This window comes from Cervus elaphus, chromosome 3 (genome assembly GCF_910594005.1).
Source record: "Cervus elaphus chromosome 3, mCerEla1.1, whole genome shotgun sequence".
Lineage (NCBI taxonomy): Eukaryota > Metazoa > Chordata > Mammalia > Artiodactyla > Cervidae > Cervus > Cervus elaphus.
Window position 1 is genome coordinate 15346061 of NC_057817.1, and position 19043 is coordinate 15365103.

The window sequence follows — 19043 nt, forward strand, 5'->3', positions numbered from 1 at the left end:
GTGCAATTGTGCGGTAGTTTTAGCATTCTTTGGCATTACCTTTCTTTGGGATTGAAAAGAAAACTGACCTTTTCCAGTCCTGTGGCCACTGCTGAGTTTTCCAAATTTGCTGGCATATTGAGTGCAGCACTTTAACAGCATCATCATTTAGGTTTGAAATAGCTCAACTGGAATTCCATCACATCCACTAGCTTTGTTTGTAGTGAGGCTTCTTAAGGCCCACTTGATTTCATATTCCACGATGTCTGGTTTTAGGTGAGTGTGAGGGATCACACCATTGTGATTATCTGGGTTGTGAAGATCTTTTTTGTACAGTTCTTCTGTGTATTCTTGCCCCTTCTTAATATCTTCTGCTTCTCTTAGATCCATACCATTTCTGTCCTTTATCGAGCCCACCTTTGCATGAAATGTTCCCTTGGTATCTCTAATTTTCTTGAAGACATCTCTAGTCTTTCCCATTCTATTGTTTTCCTCTATTTCTTTGCATTGATCACTGACGAAGGCTTTCTTATCTCTCCTGGCTATTCTTTGGAACTCTGCATTCAAATGGGAATATCTTTCCTTTTCTCCTTTGCTTTTCACTTTTCTTCTTTCACAGCTCTTTGTAAGGCCTCCTCAGACAGCCATTTTGCTTTTTTACATTTCTTTTTCTTGGGGATGGTCTTGATTCCTGTCTCCTGTACAATGTCACGAACCTTCATCCATAGTTCATCAGGCACACTGTCTGTCAGATCTAGTCCCTTAAATCTATTGCTCACTTCCACTGTATAGTCATAAGGGATTTGATTTAGGTCATACCTGAATAGTCTAGTGGTTTTCCCCGCTTTCTTCAACTGCAGTCTGAATTTGGCAATAAGGAGTTCATGATCTGAGCCACAGTCAGCTCCCAGTCTTGTTTTTGCTGACTGTATAGAGCTTCTCCATCTTTGGCTGCAAAGAATATAATCAGTCTGATTTCAGTGTTGACCATCTGGTGATGTCCATGTGTAGAGTCTTCTCTTATGATGTTGGAAGACGGTGTTTGCTATGACCAGTGCATTCTCTTGGCAGAACTCTATTAGCCTTTGCCCTGCTTCATTCTGTACTCCAAGGCCAAATTTGCCTGTTACTCCAGATGTTTCTTGACTTTCTACTTTTGCATTCCAGTCCCCTATAATGAAAAGGACATCTTTTTGGGGTGTTAGTTCTAGAAGGTCTTGTAGGTCTTGATAGAAATGTTCAACTTCAGCTTCTTCAGCATTACTTGTCAGGGCATAGACTTGGATTACTGTGATATTGAATGGTTTATCTTCACTTCAAGGCAAATAGATGGGGAAACAATAGAAACAGTGAGAGACTTTATGTTTTTGGGCTCCAAAATTTCATGACTGCAGCCATGAAATTAAAAGACACTTGCTCCTTGGAAGAAAAACTATGACCAACATAGACAGCATATTAAAAAGCATAGACATTACTTTACCAACAGAGGTCCATCTAGTCAAAGCTATGGTTTTTCTAGGAGTCATGTATGAATGTGAGAGTTGGGCTATAAAGAAAGCTGAGCACTGAAAAATTGATGTTTTTGAACTGCGGTGTTGGAGAAGGCTGTTGAGAGTCCCTTGGACTGCAAGGAGATCCAACCAGTTCATCCTAAAGTAAATCAGTCCTGAATATTCATTGGAAGTACTGATGTTGAAGCTGAAACTCCAATATTTGGCCACCTGATGCAAAGAACTGACTCATTGGAAAAGACCTTGATGCCGGGAAAGATTGAAGGCTGGAGGAGAAGGGGACAACAGAGGATGAGATGGTTGAATGGCATCACAGACTCTATGGACACGAGTTTGAGCACGCTTCGGGAGTTGGTGATGAACAGGGAAGCCTGGCCTGCTATAGTCCATGGGATCACAAAGAGTCAGACACAACTGAGTGACTGAACTGACTAATCTTTCCCATTCTATTGTTTACCTCTATTTCTTTGCATTGATACCTTAAGAAGGTTTTCTTATCTCTCCTTGATATTCTCTGAAACTCTGCATTCAGTTGTGTATATATTTCCCTTTCTCCTTTGCCTTTCGCTTCTCTTCTTTTCTCAGCTATTTGTAAGGCCTCCTCAGGCAACCATTCTGCTTTTCACACTTCCGTTTTTGGGGGATGGTTTTGATAACCACATCCTGTGCAATGTTATGAACCTCCTTCCATATTTCTTCAGGCACTCTGTCTACCAGGTCTAATCCCTTGCATCCATTGGTCACCTCCACTGTGTAATCATAAGTGATTTGATCATACCTAAAGGGTCTAACGGTTCCCCTACTGCCTACAATTCAAGCCTGAATTTTAAGGATTTGAGCCACTACCAGCACCATGTCCTGTTTTTGCTGACTGTATACAGCTTCTCCATCTTCCGCTGCAAAATACTTAACCAATATGATTTCGATATTGACCATCTGGTGATGTCCATGTGTAGAGTCACCTGTATGTTGTTGGAAGAGGGTGTTTGCTATAACCAGAGCATCAATGGATAGCTTATACGAAATGTCAACTTCAATAGTTCTAGGAGTTGCCTAGAGTTTCATGTCTTTTCCCCTTTTGACTCAAAAGATCTACAACTAAAAGTTATGGGAAAATTTATGTAATTGCTATAATTAATAGTGATTTTATTCATATTCAGTTGGCATAGACATGTATATCTTTGAGGAGTAACCAGAAAATACAGTGACCAGGAAAAAAGCAAAAGGAGAAAGATGTTTCACTTTTCAAGTACTTTTTAATTACAAATTCCAAATTCTATCTACCTGAATTATTGTTCTTCCCAAATATTACAGTCACTGTATCTTCATTTTTATGAAGACAGAATTCATATTCTACTTGATTTTCTTTTTCATCTTTTTCATACCTATGATTCCTAAACAAGAATGAATATTAGAATACATTTAAAAAAATACTCATGTCCTGTATCCAATCCCAAAAGGATGCAAATTCAGTAAGTTAGAACTATGTCTTTAGAAAGGTCACAAGTGACTCAAAATCAAAATTATAGTTAAGAAGCACTATGTCTTATTTGAAATATTCTGGAATCACACACCCATCTGAAGATTCAATTTAAAAAATAACACCTACCTAAAACAATGCACATAAACAGAAACACATGTAAAATGCAAATATACTTTCATAAAATTATACCATAAGATGCCCTTTCACCAAGGTATTAGGCTTCCTTATTATGACTCTAACACCTAATAGTGGATACATTTTCTCCATCTCCTTTGATCCACTCTGAACACTCTACTATTCTATCCCTCCTGTCAAACTCCCCAGACTGCTTTCCATTTGAATAACCTTTGGCTCTGTCACATCTAGGTGTGAGTTTAAGGCCAGAGTTTACAGAAAGAGTGGAAAGTAATGCAAAGGCAAATTTTGGGACACTTCCTACTACTATTTATTGATTAAATACTACACTGGCTGAGAAAAAAAAAGCAGATAAGGGAGGTCCCAGGTAAAAGTGAGAAAGTTGGAAAAGATAAATTGCTTACACCTTAATTACAATGGTTTCTCAGCTTAGTACTAAGAATAAGGCAGATTCTTAGTGAGTAGATGATGAAAGAAAGGGTGAAGAAATGAATGAACAGCTGAAGGATTAACTGAATGAAATAAACAGAATTCATTTTACTTTTGTTTCCATGGCCTTAGTTTCCTCATCTGTCATATGAAGGCATTAGAAGCCATTCAGATTCTTTCATCTGAAAGGATTCCTGCAATTCTTCCTATTACTCTGAGAAGAGAAGTCACTATTCCCGAGTGCAAGGCATGTACACAAATTATAGATCAGCAGCCCTCTTGCCAAGAGAGGGAGCGTAGAGGGATGTGTGCTACGTGGCTGTATACTATCATGTTAAGCTAAAAGCTGGCAGGTAAAGTAGGCATTTGCTACAGCAGTTCTAACATTGGGATAGCTTATGGAAGAAAACACTGTTTCAAGACGAAAACAAACATAATTTATATTACCTCAACTTCTGAAATAAAGAGGCAGATTTATGTGTCTTCACATGAAACACCGTAGAAAATAAATTATTTCTTGAAATAAGTAAGATTCATAGGGAAGAATACAGAATGCTGTCATTATATAAAGAGTCTATGTTGAGCATCTCCATAAAGACACCTAAGAAACTGGTAATGGTGGTTGCCTTCAAGGATGGGAAATGGGTGACAAGGAGAAATTTTGAAGGGGGAATTTAATTTACAGTGAATTATGACAATTTTTGAGTCCATATAATGTGCATATACTGCCTATCTATAAAATATTATTGAAGTGAAACAAAATACTGTATTAGTGAAGATGCAAAAAAAAAAAAAAAAACTCTTAAGTTTTAGCCACCAGTGGAATTATAAAATGCAGTGATGCAGTCTGTTAGTATATTCCATAGCAGATGAAGAATATTTGGCCAAAATAAATCAATGGATTCAGTGTGCACACTATCTCTCCTCTTTTGCTGCTTTATCCATCATTATTTTTAAAATATGACCAATATAGTGGTAGGACAGTTAAATAAAATCTTTTTAACCAGACGACACTCAATGGAGTTCTGCCTCATCCAACCTCATATATACAACAGTTTCATAGAAATCATCATAAATTTTTTACACTTCAGAGGCAATACCGATCGAGCAGGCAGTCACCTCTGCATGTGATTTCCTGGGAGCCTATAAGTATTTTTCCAAGAACTGTGAGACTGTGTAGTTATTACTGTTGTTTAGTTGCTCAGTCTCATCCAACTCTTTCGTGATCTCATGGACTGTAGCCCACCAGACTCCTCTGTGCACGGGATTTCCCAGACGTGAATACTGGAGTGCATTGCCATTTCCTTCTCCAGGGGATCTTCCCAACCCAGGGACTGAACTACATCTCCTGAATTGCAGGTGAATTCTTTACCACTGAGCCTCCTGGGAAGCCCGTGAGACTACATTAGAACACCAGTTAGCCATAATACTCTCCTTTTCTCTTGTCCCTAAAGCAGTAATTCTGTTAGTCAATCTATTAATCCCACTTGGAATGTGATGATTAATTATTATGAAATGCCTAAGCGCTGACAGAGGTGCAAGGCAATCCCATTCAGGTAGCACAAGAAAAGTCAATGAGGGAAACAAACATCATTTTTGAACTTTATTTGTTGCTTAAAATGTAATGCCATACAATTTTAACAATCACTTAAAAAAGGATTTATATTTGCATAAAACAGAAGCAAAACAGAAAGATATGAAATAAAATGCCATCTTGCTTCAAGTTTTCAAATCAGTACTTTGAGTACTAATATACAGCTATATACACTGCGAGTATATTATAGAAATATACTATGAGTAATCTTGAAACCACAATAAATATCAAGTAGGTTTTTAGGCACACGGCATAGAAAATGCGGAATCAGCATAATTCTTGAGAGTGCTGAGTGACTCATTCTTAATTCATTTTCACACACATGGATTTTACACAAAATATACAGCCATCACACACATGATCCCCAGTCACTTCCGAATTTCACCTTTCATCCCAGCATCAGTGCCTTCTTATTCTGTGATACTATTGCTCTAGACAGCTATTACATAAGAAAATACTTTGCAGTTTTCTTCAACTAATTGCCTAAGAAGGTATCAATGCTACCAAAATAAGTGCAGCCTATCTACACGATATGTTCATGGAAGTGTGCTGAGCGGCACCAGCTTACAGAACTGTTCATTTTAATCCTGGGGGTTACCCTGAAGGCAAACTTAAATCAATTTTGAAGTACACCATTTTTGAGTTGCCCATAGCATGACATCCAGAAATTGTTAGAAACTGAGGTAACACCTGTTTTTTTTTTTTTTTTAGAGATAGGAATCCCTGGAAAAGAAAAATGCCAGAAGTATTCTTAAAACTTCCGACCAATGTGGACCTCAGTCAGTTATTGTACGCTTTGTCTGTGACTCTTTCTGCTCAAATGTAAACCGAAGAATCCAAAGGAATGGTCAAGCTGAATTTACCCTTACCATTAGGATTAAAGATCACAGCCACGGAACACCTGAGATCGCCCTCTGATAAGCGAAGTCTGACACTTCTCTTAGTAGAGCCAATGTTCATTAATAAAAAATGAACCAAATAACACTCACTGATTTCTGCACCCCCCCGCCCCCCACCTCCAGCTACAAGTCAGATTCCGGCATGTCTGGCATGTCTGCCATCAAGTACCCTATCCCATAGCGTCCGTTGGGAGCTGTATCCAGAGTTGGTGATCCACTCTGTTTTCGATAAATATTTTTACCGAAATTTGGAGAGGACAACTCGCTTGATATCTTGCCATGAATGAGGCTTGCATCATCTCCCTCTAAGTTTAGAGGCTCCTTCAGGACCCTTCCTCTCTTATAGGTGACAGATGCTAAATTACCAGAACTATCATCTATTAGGTTGCAGCGGCGGATGATGAAGACAACCGGGACGGGCAGTATTGCCAGGACCATCAGAGAGATACAGATGACCATCCCCCACGTTGGGTAGCTCAGAAATTTCTCAGATGCCTATTAAAGTCAAAAAATAATTATTAATCTTCTAGCGTTCTCTGCAGGGACATGAAAAAAAATTATATTTATCTCAGGTTTATAAGCAAAGAATCTGGGCTAGTCTTGTGACTGATTAATAAGTCGCTGTGGAAGCGACAGTAAGCAACTTCCAAAGAAAAGCCTTAAAGCCTGATGATTTCTGCCCTGAGCCCATAATGCCTGGAAGAAGTCAAGAACAAAAGCTCGCATAGAGAGAGCCCAGCTCTCCAAGTTTAGTCAACTGCATGTGTTGACTCAAGCAAGACCCAGAGAAGAATCGTCCAGCTTATCCACAAAACCCTAAGAAATAATAAGTCAGCACTGCTTTCAGTCATTATATTGTGGGTCACTGTTACTAAGCAACAGACACCTGTTGTATGTGCCACATTGCTTTTCTGCTGCTGCTGCTGCTGGACGCTAAGTCGCTTCAGTAGTGGCCGACTCTGTGCGACCCCATGGACGGCAACCCACCAGGCTCCTCCGTCCACAGGATTCCCTAGGCAAGAACACTGGAGTGGGTTGCCATTTCCTTCTCCACATTACCTTTTAGAATCTGAAATTAAATTTTGAACTACATTTGTCCCCAAGGGTTTTGATAAAGGATAGAAGACTTATTTTTTTAGAATAGTAATGAGTTGTTGTTATATAGAATTACTGACCATAGAATAAAGGTCAGAGGTAGCTCTAAAAAATAAGCATTCTGATTTTCTAATAGATAATATATATCTTGCGACTGCATTACGATGTAGCTTGCAACTTGAGAACTTGAGAACAGAAATGCAGCTTGAGAACAGAAACTGAATATTCATGGCTAATAGAAGACAGTTACAGCAAAACTCTACTTCAATATTTATTTAAATTATGTCTACATGGTTGATGCATATTTTCATTGGTATAGAGTGTCTCAAATATGATTTCATAAATTTATGCAGGAAAAATTTCTGGTGGTTTGATCAATATGTTCTCTAGCGTCAAAAGCCTAAATAATTATTGGTCCATCTACGGTGACATGGATAAAATTACTTTAATGAGGGCCAAGTCAATGTTTCTTATGTACTAAAAATATTCACTACAAATAAAAAAACATACATATTTGGGGCCAAACAAAATATAAATCTTAAGATCCCTGCATAAAAGCAGTACCACCCATTAAACAGCAAACTATACTGAAAAAAGTGAAAGCCAAAAACCTCTAAAATGATATTTTGTGTATTCTTTTATCTGACTTTCTTCTTTTTATTTTACCTTATCTTCCATCCATGCATTATAGCCAGGAGGACTTAATCCCATATTCACAATGCTAGCGATTAGCAGTGATAACAGCATTAGAGGAGATATATATTTCCACATATAGTAGTAATATCTATTGGGAGCAAAGCCCAGCATATCCTTTAGGTCTTCCATAAACCTAAATAGAAAGAAAGAATTTAATTATTCCTCGAGCTAAGGTAGCTATATTAAAATATGCTAAATTAAATGTCCTTTAAAATGTGCATTATATCAATGGTTTGACCAGGGTTAAACATGATACCCCAGGACACTTTATACTGAATCTAAAAGTCATACTGAAGATGACTTATCAATTAAGAATATTTATAATGTAAAATGGATCCAGTGTACTGTACTTTTCATTTGGAGGAAGTCCCCTTAAGCCAATTATTGGAAAGTCTCCTCCAACTGATGACCTTCCATGCTATGAACACAATATTTGCAATACATTAAAATTTCCCTGTTTCTCTCTCTCTTTTTTTATTTAGGGATAATAAACTCACATCATCCAATCCAACTGATCCACTCTCATTTCTGTTTTCAGTCTGGTGTCATTTAATTGAAAGAGGGTCCACACATTATGATTCTTTTTTTTTTTCTGAAGTCCTTTCATCTCTGCTAAGTGCCTCCTACATCTCTGTGTCATTTCTATCATTTTTTTTAAATGAGCCGGGCACTCTGTCCCGTAGTTTCCCGCAATTTAGATTTTGCTGTTAATAATTGCATCCCCACACTGTTGGCTTCGCAAGTGCATCTGATCCTCCTATTTCCTGTGAATTAGCACTTAGACTGAGTAATGATTAGACTTATGCGTTTGTTTTTTAAAGTCAAGTTATTGATACATTATTTACCTGAAATACGACTTGCTTTTTTTTTTTCCTTTTTTTTTCTTTTTTGGCTGCATGGCTTGTGGGATCTTAGTTTGCAAAACAGGGATCAAACCCAGGGCTCCAGAAGTGAGAGCACCAAGTCCTAACCACTGAACCACCAAGGAGTTCCCCAAATTCACACTTTAGAGCTATGTGATGTTAACACTGTCAGGAGCATGTCGCCATTACTTATTAGCTTATATCCCTTAATGTTTAACTCGAGATAAAATAGTACTGCCCATCCACCAGTCTTGTACTAATGTTTCTGTAGACTTTTTGGTTGTCTAGCTTAGCTAGTTCTCCAGTAGATTCTTCAAAAAGGGATCACAGTAACTATATTCCCTAATTTCTTGCATGTTTAAAATTATCTGTGGTCACTATATTTGAGTGTCAGGTCGGCTGAATTTAAAATCTTAGTTTACATTTTCTTTCTTTGAAAATCATAAATATGTCTATGTAAGATTGTTACAAAAATTTTGTTGACCATCAGATTTTTCCCTTGTAAATAATTTGTACTGTTTTTACCTGACTGCTTTTTTTTTTTTTTTGTCTCCAAGTAACATCCTAGGCTTTGTCCTGGTGTCAGCCTTTATGTCTGTTTTTTCCAACTATATCATTTGCCCTTTCAACATTCAAGTTATTTGCTTTGGTATGTTTCTTTAATTATAGTTTTTAGAGTTATTTTCCAGCCACTGCGTTTAGAGGTCCTCATTGTACAAATATTGAATCATCTTTGCTTAATTGCTATTTCTATTGATTTTCTTATCCTTACTTATTTCTTTTTGATTTTAAAAAGTATTCCTCCTTTCTAGCTTTTAATTCTTGAGGAGATATATATTGTACTTATTGTTTTTGTTTTAATTTGACTTCATTTATTAAGCGATTTTTCTGTTATCCACAATTATTTCCTGAGTCTTATCACCTCTGTTTTCAAATCTCCCTTGTCTCTAATTATTATATTTCTCAATTTTAAAATAACTGATATATGCTCTTCTTTTGTGGCTTCTGTCATTTTTCAACATTTATTTCCACTTCATTTTGAAATATTATTAGTTTTCCATCTGTTTTGCTTGTGTGGATTTGTTATCTGAAGGGCTATTATTCTGCTCCTTTCTGCTTTTTTTAATGACTTTTTTTATGATTTAACCACATTTAAGTGAAATCACATTTCCTGAATTTTGAAGAGGGAAGGATAGATGGGCATTTCTTCTTTATTTTTTTTTTAAAATTATTTACTTATTTTTGGCTGCATTGGGGTCTCCGGTGCTGCACGGACTTTCTCTAGTTGTGGCGAGCAGAGACTACCAGTTGCAGTGTGTGGGCTCCTCATTCCTGTTGTGGAGCATAGACTCTGTAGGATGTGTGCTCAGTAGCTGTGGCATACAGGCTTAGCTGCCCCTCGGCATGTGGGATCTTCCTGGACCAGGGACTGGACCTGTGTCCCCTGCATTGGCAGGCAGGCTCTCAACCACTGGACCACCAGGGAAGCCCCTCCTCTCTATTTTTGGAAAGTGAAAGTCAAGTCGCTCAGTCATGTCTGACTCTTTGCAACCCCATGGACTGTAGCCCGGCAGGCTCCTTGGTCCATGGGATTTTCCAGGCATGAACACTGGAGTGGGTTGCTATTTCCTTCTCCAGGGGATCTTCCCAACCCAGGGATCGAGCCTGGGTCTCCCATATTGTAGGCAGACACTTCACCATCTGAGCCACCAGGGAAGCTCAAAGAAGGTGGCCTCATAATTTCTTAGCTGTTTTTTTTAAACCTCTGCTCTCGTTCTCATATTTACTTGGACTTCCTTTTCCAAAGCCTCCACTACCTGTCTCCTGCTCAGCTCAGGTTTTGCTCCCACCACTTTGCCCTCAGTGCAAAGCTTTATCTTGGAAGAGAACTCTGGGTTGTTCATTTCAAGTTTTTAAGAGACCAGATTGTTCCAGCACTGATGATCTTGTTGTGTTGAGATCCCTCTGCATTCTGCTAAATAAGGGCAAAGATATTATTTCTCCCAGTTTTGCTATCTTCATGTTAATCAGCCTACCACCCATTGCACTGAGGACCTGGGGGTGAGTAGAGAGCTGTCAGAGGCCCAGCTGTGTATCCGCTACCATCACCCACACAGGTGTGATACCGCACAGGTTCTGTGGCTGCCAGTGGTTTGTCCCAACCTTTCATATTTGAGGGTTCAAGGGAATATCTTCTTTCCGGTGTCCATGGGTATTTGGTTTTGCTTTCTAGTCATTCTTTTTCTCCTTCATTTTAAAAAGGAAACTTGGGGAAATGCAATCTATGCAGCCATCACTTTCAGCATCACAGGATCTTCCTTCTCATTTTCTCTCAATTATTTTTCTGCCTAATCTCTTAACCCAGGGATCAAACCCAGGTCTCCTGTAGCGCAGGCAGATTCTTTACAGACTGAGCTACACGGAAGCCCATACAATATTTCTTTTTCTGCATTTGAATTTGCTATCTCAAACATTTACGTTTTGGAAGGCTTCTTTCTCTCAACCCTGTCTCTGGAAATTTAGGTAAACATGGCAGATGACAGAGCAGAACTGAGTTCATGACATTACTGAAGGTGAACAGGAAGAGCATAAGATTCCTGCAGACATTTAAAGGAGGGAAAAGTAATTAAATAAGAGCATTTTAAACGGGAGAATTCTAATTGTGCTCCTTGGACAAGATATGAGCTTTAGAGACCAACAGATCTGGTTTCAAATCATACCTCCATAATTTCTAAATGTATATCTTAGTCCTTCTGAACTTCATTTTTGGCATTCTCAAGAAAGATAATACCCATCTTGGAGAGTTACTTTTAGGAACATAGACAATATATGCAAAGCACACTATCTTACAAACAGCAGAAATTTATAGATGCAAGTATTAGTAATATTATTCATCTTGATGTTATAATTACTATTTAGGAACTACTAAAAAGAAATATTCACCATTATGCCTGTTGTAAATGATGAAAAGTCTAAATGGAAAACTAAATTATGATCCTACTGATCCATAGATCAGTCCAATAACAATATCAAATTCCAACACAGTGCAGTGAGGAGTTGGGGGTAGCTCAGTAGACTATAGAAATATCTGGTTTTGAAATTAAAGTTAAAAGTCCTGGCTCTACAACTAAGATACTGTGTCCTCCTATACAAGGCAGGCCAATTTTACATCTGTGATATGAGTAATATTAGTCACCACAGAATACTGTTATGAGGATTAAGACAATGCATACAGCATTCCCCTGATGATTAGTGATGTTGACAACTTTTCATGTACCTGTTGATCATCTGTATATATTCTTTGGAAAAATTCAGATCCTTTGTCCATTGTTTAATTGATTTGTTTATTTATTTATTTTTTTTGCTACTGAGTTATAAGCCCTTATACATTGTGAATATTAACCCCTTATTGGATATTTGATTTGCAAATATTTTTCTCATTCAATAGGTTACTTTTTTATTTTCTTGATCATTTCTTTGGCTGTGTAGCCATTTTATTTTGATCTGGTAATACTCCATGGAGTTGCAAGAGTTGTACACAGCTTAGCAACTAAACAATATGCAACTATTACTACTATTGCTATTTAGTACATGATCATTAAATGTAAGTTTCCCTACCTTTGCTTGCCTGGAGCTTTTAACAGTAATAAAATATTCTCTAAGTTTTGTCACAAAGCTCACTTAGTACAATAAAGTTCTTTACGTTGTTGAAGAGGACTCTGGTCCTCATTCAGTGAACTTATTCCTGCATCAGAGAAACCTCTAATAAGCTTGATGATCTTATTGCCTTAATCTACACATGCTACCTGAAGACAACAAATTTAAACAATATTGGACAAGGCCTCCAGAAACGTTTTTATTCTGAGTTACTCAAATGCTTCATTTCACACAAGTTTATATACTTTTCAGACCAAGCAGGTATATAATTTAAAGATTTAGGCACCTAGTGAATTCAAGTCATGACTCCATAAATACGTTACATATAGTGAATGCTATATATATCTTGAAGCAGTGATATATATATATGTACATATATGTATATATGTATATATATACAGCTTCAAGATATATATATATATAGACATATGTGTATATATATATATATATATCACTGCTTCAAGATATATATAGCATTCACTACATATATATATATACACACACATATATATATACATATACACACATATATATATATCTTCCCAAAATGATTCTGCTACACAAAACATTGTGTAACATGATAAAATAAGGCATTTTATAGCATAACAAAATAAAATCCGTCTAATAAGACAGGTTGGCAACATAATTAGAAGTACAGACTTTAGAGTTAAGTAAAAATGGGCTTGTGGTGGCTCAGATGGTAAAGAATCCACCTGCAATGCAGGAGACCTGGGTTCAATCCCTGGGTTGGGAAGATCCTCTGGAGGGGGGCATGGCAACCCACTCCAGTATCTTGCCTGGAGAATCCCCATGGACAGAGGAGCCTGGTGGACTACAGTCCACGGGGTCACAAAGAGTCGGACACGACTGAGCGACTAAACGCAGCCCAGCACAGAAACAGCCATGAGTCCCAGCTCTGCCTCTCTGCAGGTGTGTGATGAGCAAGTCACTCGGTGTCTCACTAAGCCTGCATTTTCTTATGTGTGAAACGGAGATAACAATGGCTCAAAACGACTTAACAAGATTCTTGGAACTTAGCCAATATACACAAGTTCTTGAAAGTTCCTATTTGATAACCAGAATTAAATCAAAGCTCCAGACTCCTAAACCTCATTACCATCTACACCATTCTATCTCATCACCTAATAAGGAGATCTGCTTTGTTAAAACTGTTGAATGGAGAAGAGCCTGCAGAAGATTTGATTTTTGTATCAAGGAAATTTTTTCTCCAGTCATTTCTCTCCTCTTCTAAGTGAGATACATATTAACAATTAGTCTTTCCAAAGCAGAGGTGTAACACGGATGCATAAGAGAATATACTTACTTATCTATGCCATAAACAAAGGATACAGCAATATTCTCCAAAATGACAACAATTAGCAGAGGCAGGGTTGCAGAATAGTCATCAAACATTGTAACAAAGTAGTTTCCAGAGCGCTGCACAAATATCAGGCCAATACAAAATGCCAGAAGACAGCAGATAACTGAACAAAAGGAATAAATTTTAAAAAAAATAAGACCTTGTCAGAATCAAGTCTTTTAAACTGCATTATAAATTATTATATGTACTTTGTTTTTCTACTTTTTTATAAGTTGTCAGTAATATGAATAGGATACTTTTCCTGAAACCATGGAATATATTGGCAATTAGTTACCTGAATTTAGCCCTGGATTTAATATGAATTCATTGTAGGGCAGTAACTCAATTCATCTCCTTGAGTCTGTGGAAATGTATGTACCAAGCCCAAATAACAAACGAGGCAAAACAGAGAAGATAATAATAGTATAAATTTCCACACCCATGTCTCATTATTAATAGAAAAGTGACCTTTTCAGGCAACAAATGTTCACAGGTAATTTCTACTTTTAATTGGAAGCAATATTGAAATTTCAAATTAATCGAGATGAATGTGCCTTATAAGACTATGATAACATATATTTTGATATTTTATTGAAATATGATTATTGTTAAAGCATAACTGAAAAAAAAAGTTTGACCCCTTAGCAGTAACCCACTCTCTACCTTGATATTGTCTGGGCAGATGAGTTGGAAACACAGTTATGACAGGGATGGGCAACCAGATTCTCCAGTTAACTAAGAAGAAGAGTCTAAAGGGAGTTTCTGGAGGAGTACTGCAGAAAGATGCAGAAACTTCCAACCAGATACCATTACTGTAGAAATTGAGAGAGAATTCTGGAATCCGTACACTACTCACATATTTTTGTTAGACTCTTTATTCTCTCATGCATGTTAGCAGAGAAGCCCTGAAAAATAAGAGATGACTGGGCTGTCTTTCTCAACTCCCTACTAGCAGAAGTGAGTAAAAGTAACAGAAGTGGGGAGGTGGAGGCAGTTCAGAAGGAGAGAAAACAGGCATCCCTGGGTTCCACCCAACGGTGGTTCCCTAGCAATCTCAGTAAGTATGGGTTAAATTAAGCCATTTCCTTCATATTGTGAGTGCTAGGCTAGTGGTATGAGTTACATCGTCCATAAGTAAAGATTATATATAAACACATCAGGTAGAGAAGGAAAAGCATCAAGAGCATTCTAACACATATTAAAATATTTAAATGCTTGTCATAGCAAATCATACTCAAAATCTCAGGATGGAAGTAGCAGAGCTTCGATTTGAACCATGGTCTGTATCACACTCCCTCTCGCCTAATTGCATCATAGTGTAAGTAGGAAGAAGGTGTACTCTAGGTGGGACAGACACGGAGAGCTTCGCTGACGAGGTGAGGGGAACAGATAATAAGTAACTTAGATCTAAGTCCTACTGTCATACCAAAGGAGACAAAAACATTTGACAAAGGTGATGGGGGAACATTTCCTCAAGGTAAATGACTTGAAGTAAAAGTGTGATCCCAAAATACAGGTAGAGGGAGTGGAGAGTATATTCCTCTTTACTCTGGTCTACCAAGCCTTCCACTGGGGGTTGGCAAACACCCCCATGCGTGTTTTTCCCCCCACACTGTTGCTGTTCCCTTCATTTTGCAAGCCCTCTTATATCAGGAGGGTTGAGATAGAGGGCATGATGAGGAAAGCAGCAAAGATGACAGTTATTTAGTCTGCATGTCAGAGGATATTGATAGCCTTAAAATAAATAGAAGCTGCAGAAGCAGAGCATGCCTTTCAGGAAAAGGAAGAGACATTTCTCCTTTGTATCCAACTGAATTAAAGAAATCTAGATGTATGTATGCGACAAGCTGCTGGAATTGTTTGGACACACACTATACAGAGCAATGAGTGATCAGGGCATATATGCACTGGAGAGTGATTGATACGCCAGTGACTACTGAATCTTTCAGAACGAAACACAGAGCCTGTGGTGGAGCTTGTGCACCACTGGCCAGCAGTCAAGATCATCTGTATGTTTTTTTCCCAATTAGTCTTTGCATCACTTACCAACACTGTCGCTGCACTCTGGTCTGGCAGCTTCCTCGCTGCTTCCTTTGTCTCTGTTTGGGTGTGCTTACTAACTAAAACTATCCTCTGACCCCTGAGAAGACCCTTGCCCTTTCTCATTCAATTTCCATGCCTTCTGCTGATAGTTCCCTCATATGTTTAGATGATCTTTGCTGCTTCTTAATTCGCAGAACATGTAAAGTCTTTATCATGCTGTCAGTATATTACATGATACAAGTTTTATCTACCCATGTTGATTTTAATTATCAGTTCTATTCTGCTTAGAGGAGAGGTTCTCCTATGTCTGCATCTCTGTTGTAATTTCTCTTACATCCTTGGTATCCCTCAAATGCAAGGACGATGCAATCCACAGCCAGTACTTTAATAACTGCTTGCAGATTGGACTTCTTAACAACCATCAATATTGATAAATCATGTTATTATCTTTACTTCCTAGATGTATTAGCTTCTATCAGGCTACAATTGCCATTTCATATGAAAACTAAATTTAGGTTTGTCAATGTCAGCTATCCACTTTTGAAAAATCCAATGATCTGAACTTTTTTTAAATTATTTGACTTGAATACAAAATTATACATGAACATTCTTTGACTTTGTTCTAGTAACAGCACTTCATAATGACATTACTACTAATAAAGAGCAATATAATAAGTGATAACTAATAAGTAATTAATAATAATATTATCTACATTCAGTTTCATTTGCATATTATAAATATGCAATGTATAAATACTATAAATGAATCCCTAAATAACAAATACTTCTGAAACATATTAATAAGTGGATTTTAAAAATATAAACACTTTTCCTATTTCCATCTCTGATCAGTCACCAAGAGTAAAATGACCTGCTATCAGTTCAATGGAAAGTCAAATACATAAAAGCTCACCGGTGAGGATTTCTTTCCTCACTTTGAAAGTGTCCACAACGGGTGTGATGATCCCTTCAATGGTTCCAAACATGCTGCCAAGCCCTAGATTTACCAGCATGAGGAAGAACATCACCGACCAGAAGGGAGATGCGGGGAAATGTGTCATCGCTTCTGTAAAGGCAATAAAAGCTAAACCAGTCCCCTGAACAGCCTGTAAGATATACAGAATAGCCACGTTAGTCAGAGCCACATGCAGTGCTGGCTATGTGTATGAAAAGGCAGGGAAACTGAATAATGTGCGGCAGTTACTGGAAATAATCACACCGAAACCATCATGTTGTCTCCTAAGAAATGTGCCTCTAAACAAAATTCAGGGTGATCATGTTATCCCATAAAGACCACAGATAGAGCCAACATTTAAAAATTCAAGAGTAAGTTAGTATTTAAATCCTTCCTTATGGAATTTAAGATTTGTGTTACCACTGGCTTCATTTGTAACTTCCTGCACACGATTCTTAATGTTTAGTCTCAGGTACATTAAGCTATCTTAAAGCAAGTGATTAATGGCCAATTTCTTCATAATATTTTCCTTTTTGGCAAAGTAAAGAGAGGTGACAATTTATGCAAAGCTCTTTATTCACGTTCCCCTATATCGTGTTTATTCAAATATATGACAGTGGCTAGAAAAAGGATTTAATCATGACTTAACAAACACAACTATTAAGATGGGAAATATCATTCATGTGTCCAAACAATTATGCAATGTGTAAATGGTCATCATAATTCAAGTTTTGTGTTAAGTATTATACCAGCAAATGTATCTAATTTCATTTTCTATGTGAAAATCACCTTATTTATATTCATATTTTAAATTATTGTGGCTTCATCAGTGAAACTACTTTTTAAATTAAAGCAAACCTTTCTGACTTAAGAAAATACGCTCTCTGAGATAAAGATGAATTTTGAAACAGCATGCCCTTCCACAGGCATTTTAAAGGTCCTTTTCCTAAAAGAAGGCATATTTTAAGTTAATGAGAATTGTTTTAGTACTTAAACGTAGACTACTAACTTTATTGAGCTCATCTTCAATTCGACAGGCATTGAGATGAAGCGCGGGAAACTCTTCTTCTTTCACTTTTTGAATGATGTCATAAACTAAGTCATAATCTTCGGCAGTAATAGCTGAAAAGTTGATATGATGGGGAATGATATCTTGACTAATGTTACCCATTTTCACAAGTTTGATGATCATTTCCGAATTTCTGAAAAGCAAAAATGTCGTTAATAAACACTTGTGGGTATGGGAAGGAGATTTTTTTCAAATACAATTATGCCATCAAATCTAAAGGTAATTGATGACCATACTCTGCAATGCATTTCTCATTTATGACAGTTGCTTTGAAGCCCAGAACTGCAAACACCACCAGTGTTGCCAGGATGGAAGTAAAAAAATTGATGAAGGACACCAGGACGGCATCGAAGTGGCAGTTGTTATCTCTCTTGTTGTAGCTTGAAAAGGCGATGACGCCGCCGAATCCCAGACCTAAGGCAAAGAACACCTGAGCTGCGGCTTCTCTCCACACCTTTGGCTCCAGCATGATTTCAAGCTGTTTAAAATTAAACAGAACAGAAGTCAGCTACAAAATATTATTCCTCAATAATCTACAAGGAGTTGATTCTGTTGTTTACATATATCATAATGACACACACCCAAAGGTAATTCAAAACAGAGGATTATCTGTTCTTAAGGAGAAAGAACAAATTTTTCATTGAGGAATGATACAAGGAAAATGAATAAGAAAGACCATAGACTATCGAAACTTTAGATGGAGATGTCACTTACATGGAGAAAAAAATCATATGGGAAATTTTAAATATCTTTAGGACAAATCAAAGGACTATTTGAGAGAGAAATGAACTATCTTCGCTTATTTCTATTTATGTCTTTGTTTTCTTTCCAAAGCAAAATAAACCAGTTAGCCATAAAAGTTATAAATTTTATTTAAGTAATGCCATAAGTTTTGTGTTTTCAGGTGACATCTAACAGCCAAAGCAGGTAATAATTATAAGCTGGGTAGAGTTGAACTATTTGTACTTTGCATATTCACATAGGTATTAACCTTTCATTTAGTAGTTTCCTGAAAGCTTTTCCTTTGAAAATTGAAGTAATTCAAAGTTCTAAAGTTTGGAATCTGTGCTGAACATATTTTTCAAGTAACTCTGCTTTACTTCTTAAACAATTATCACTGTATGTAGCTAAAACTTCTAAATGGAACAATTAATATTAGCCATATTGGGCCAAGACCTCAATAAACAGTTAACTTTGATTTCAGTAATAGTAGTACTTAAATCGGTGTTTTATCTCTTTTCACCTTTGCAATAAAATTGCCTTTATTGGGAACAA

The 19043-nt window shown here is 37.2% G+C and overlaps 1 protein-coding gene across 3 annotated transcripts in view; it reads right to left on the bottom strand.

The window, feature by feature from the left end:
• Positions 1-5127: 5127 nt before the first annotated feature.
• SLC6A15 (solute carrier family 6 member 15) overlaps positions 5128-19043 on the bottom strand; it is a 51088-nt gene continuing 37172 nt past the window's right edge. For all 3 annotated transcript variants that reach the window (XM_043880593.1, XM_043880588.1, XM_043880581.1), the window contains 6 exons: positions 18005-18246; positions 17709-17901; positions 16658-16850; positions 13666-13825; positions 7792-7954; positions 5128-6525 (listed from right to left, as the gene is read on the bottom strand). In XM_043880593.1, coding sequence (XP_043736528.1) covers positions 6154-6525; positions 7792-7954; positions 13666-13825; positions 16658-16850; positions 17709-17901; positions 18005-18246 — 1323 coding nt within the window. In that variant the 3' untranslated portion in view covers positions 5128-6153. The remainder of the gene's footprint in view (positions 6526-7791; positions 7955-13665; positions 13826-16657; positions 16851-17708; positions 17902-18004; positions 18247-19043) is intronic.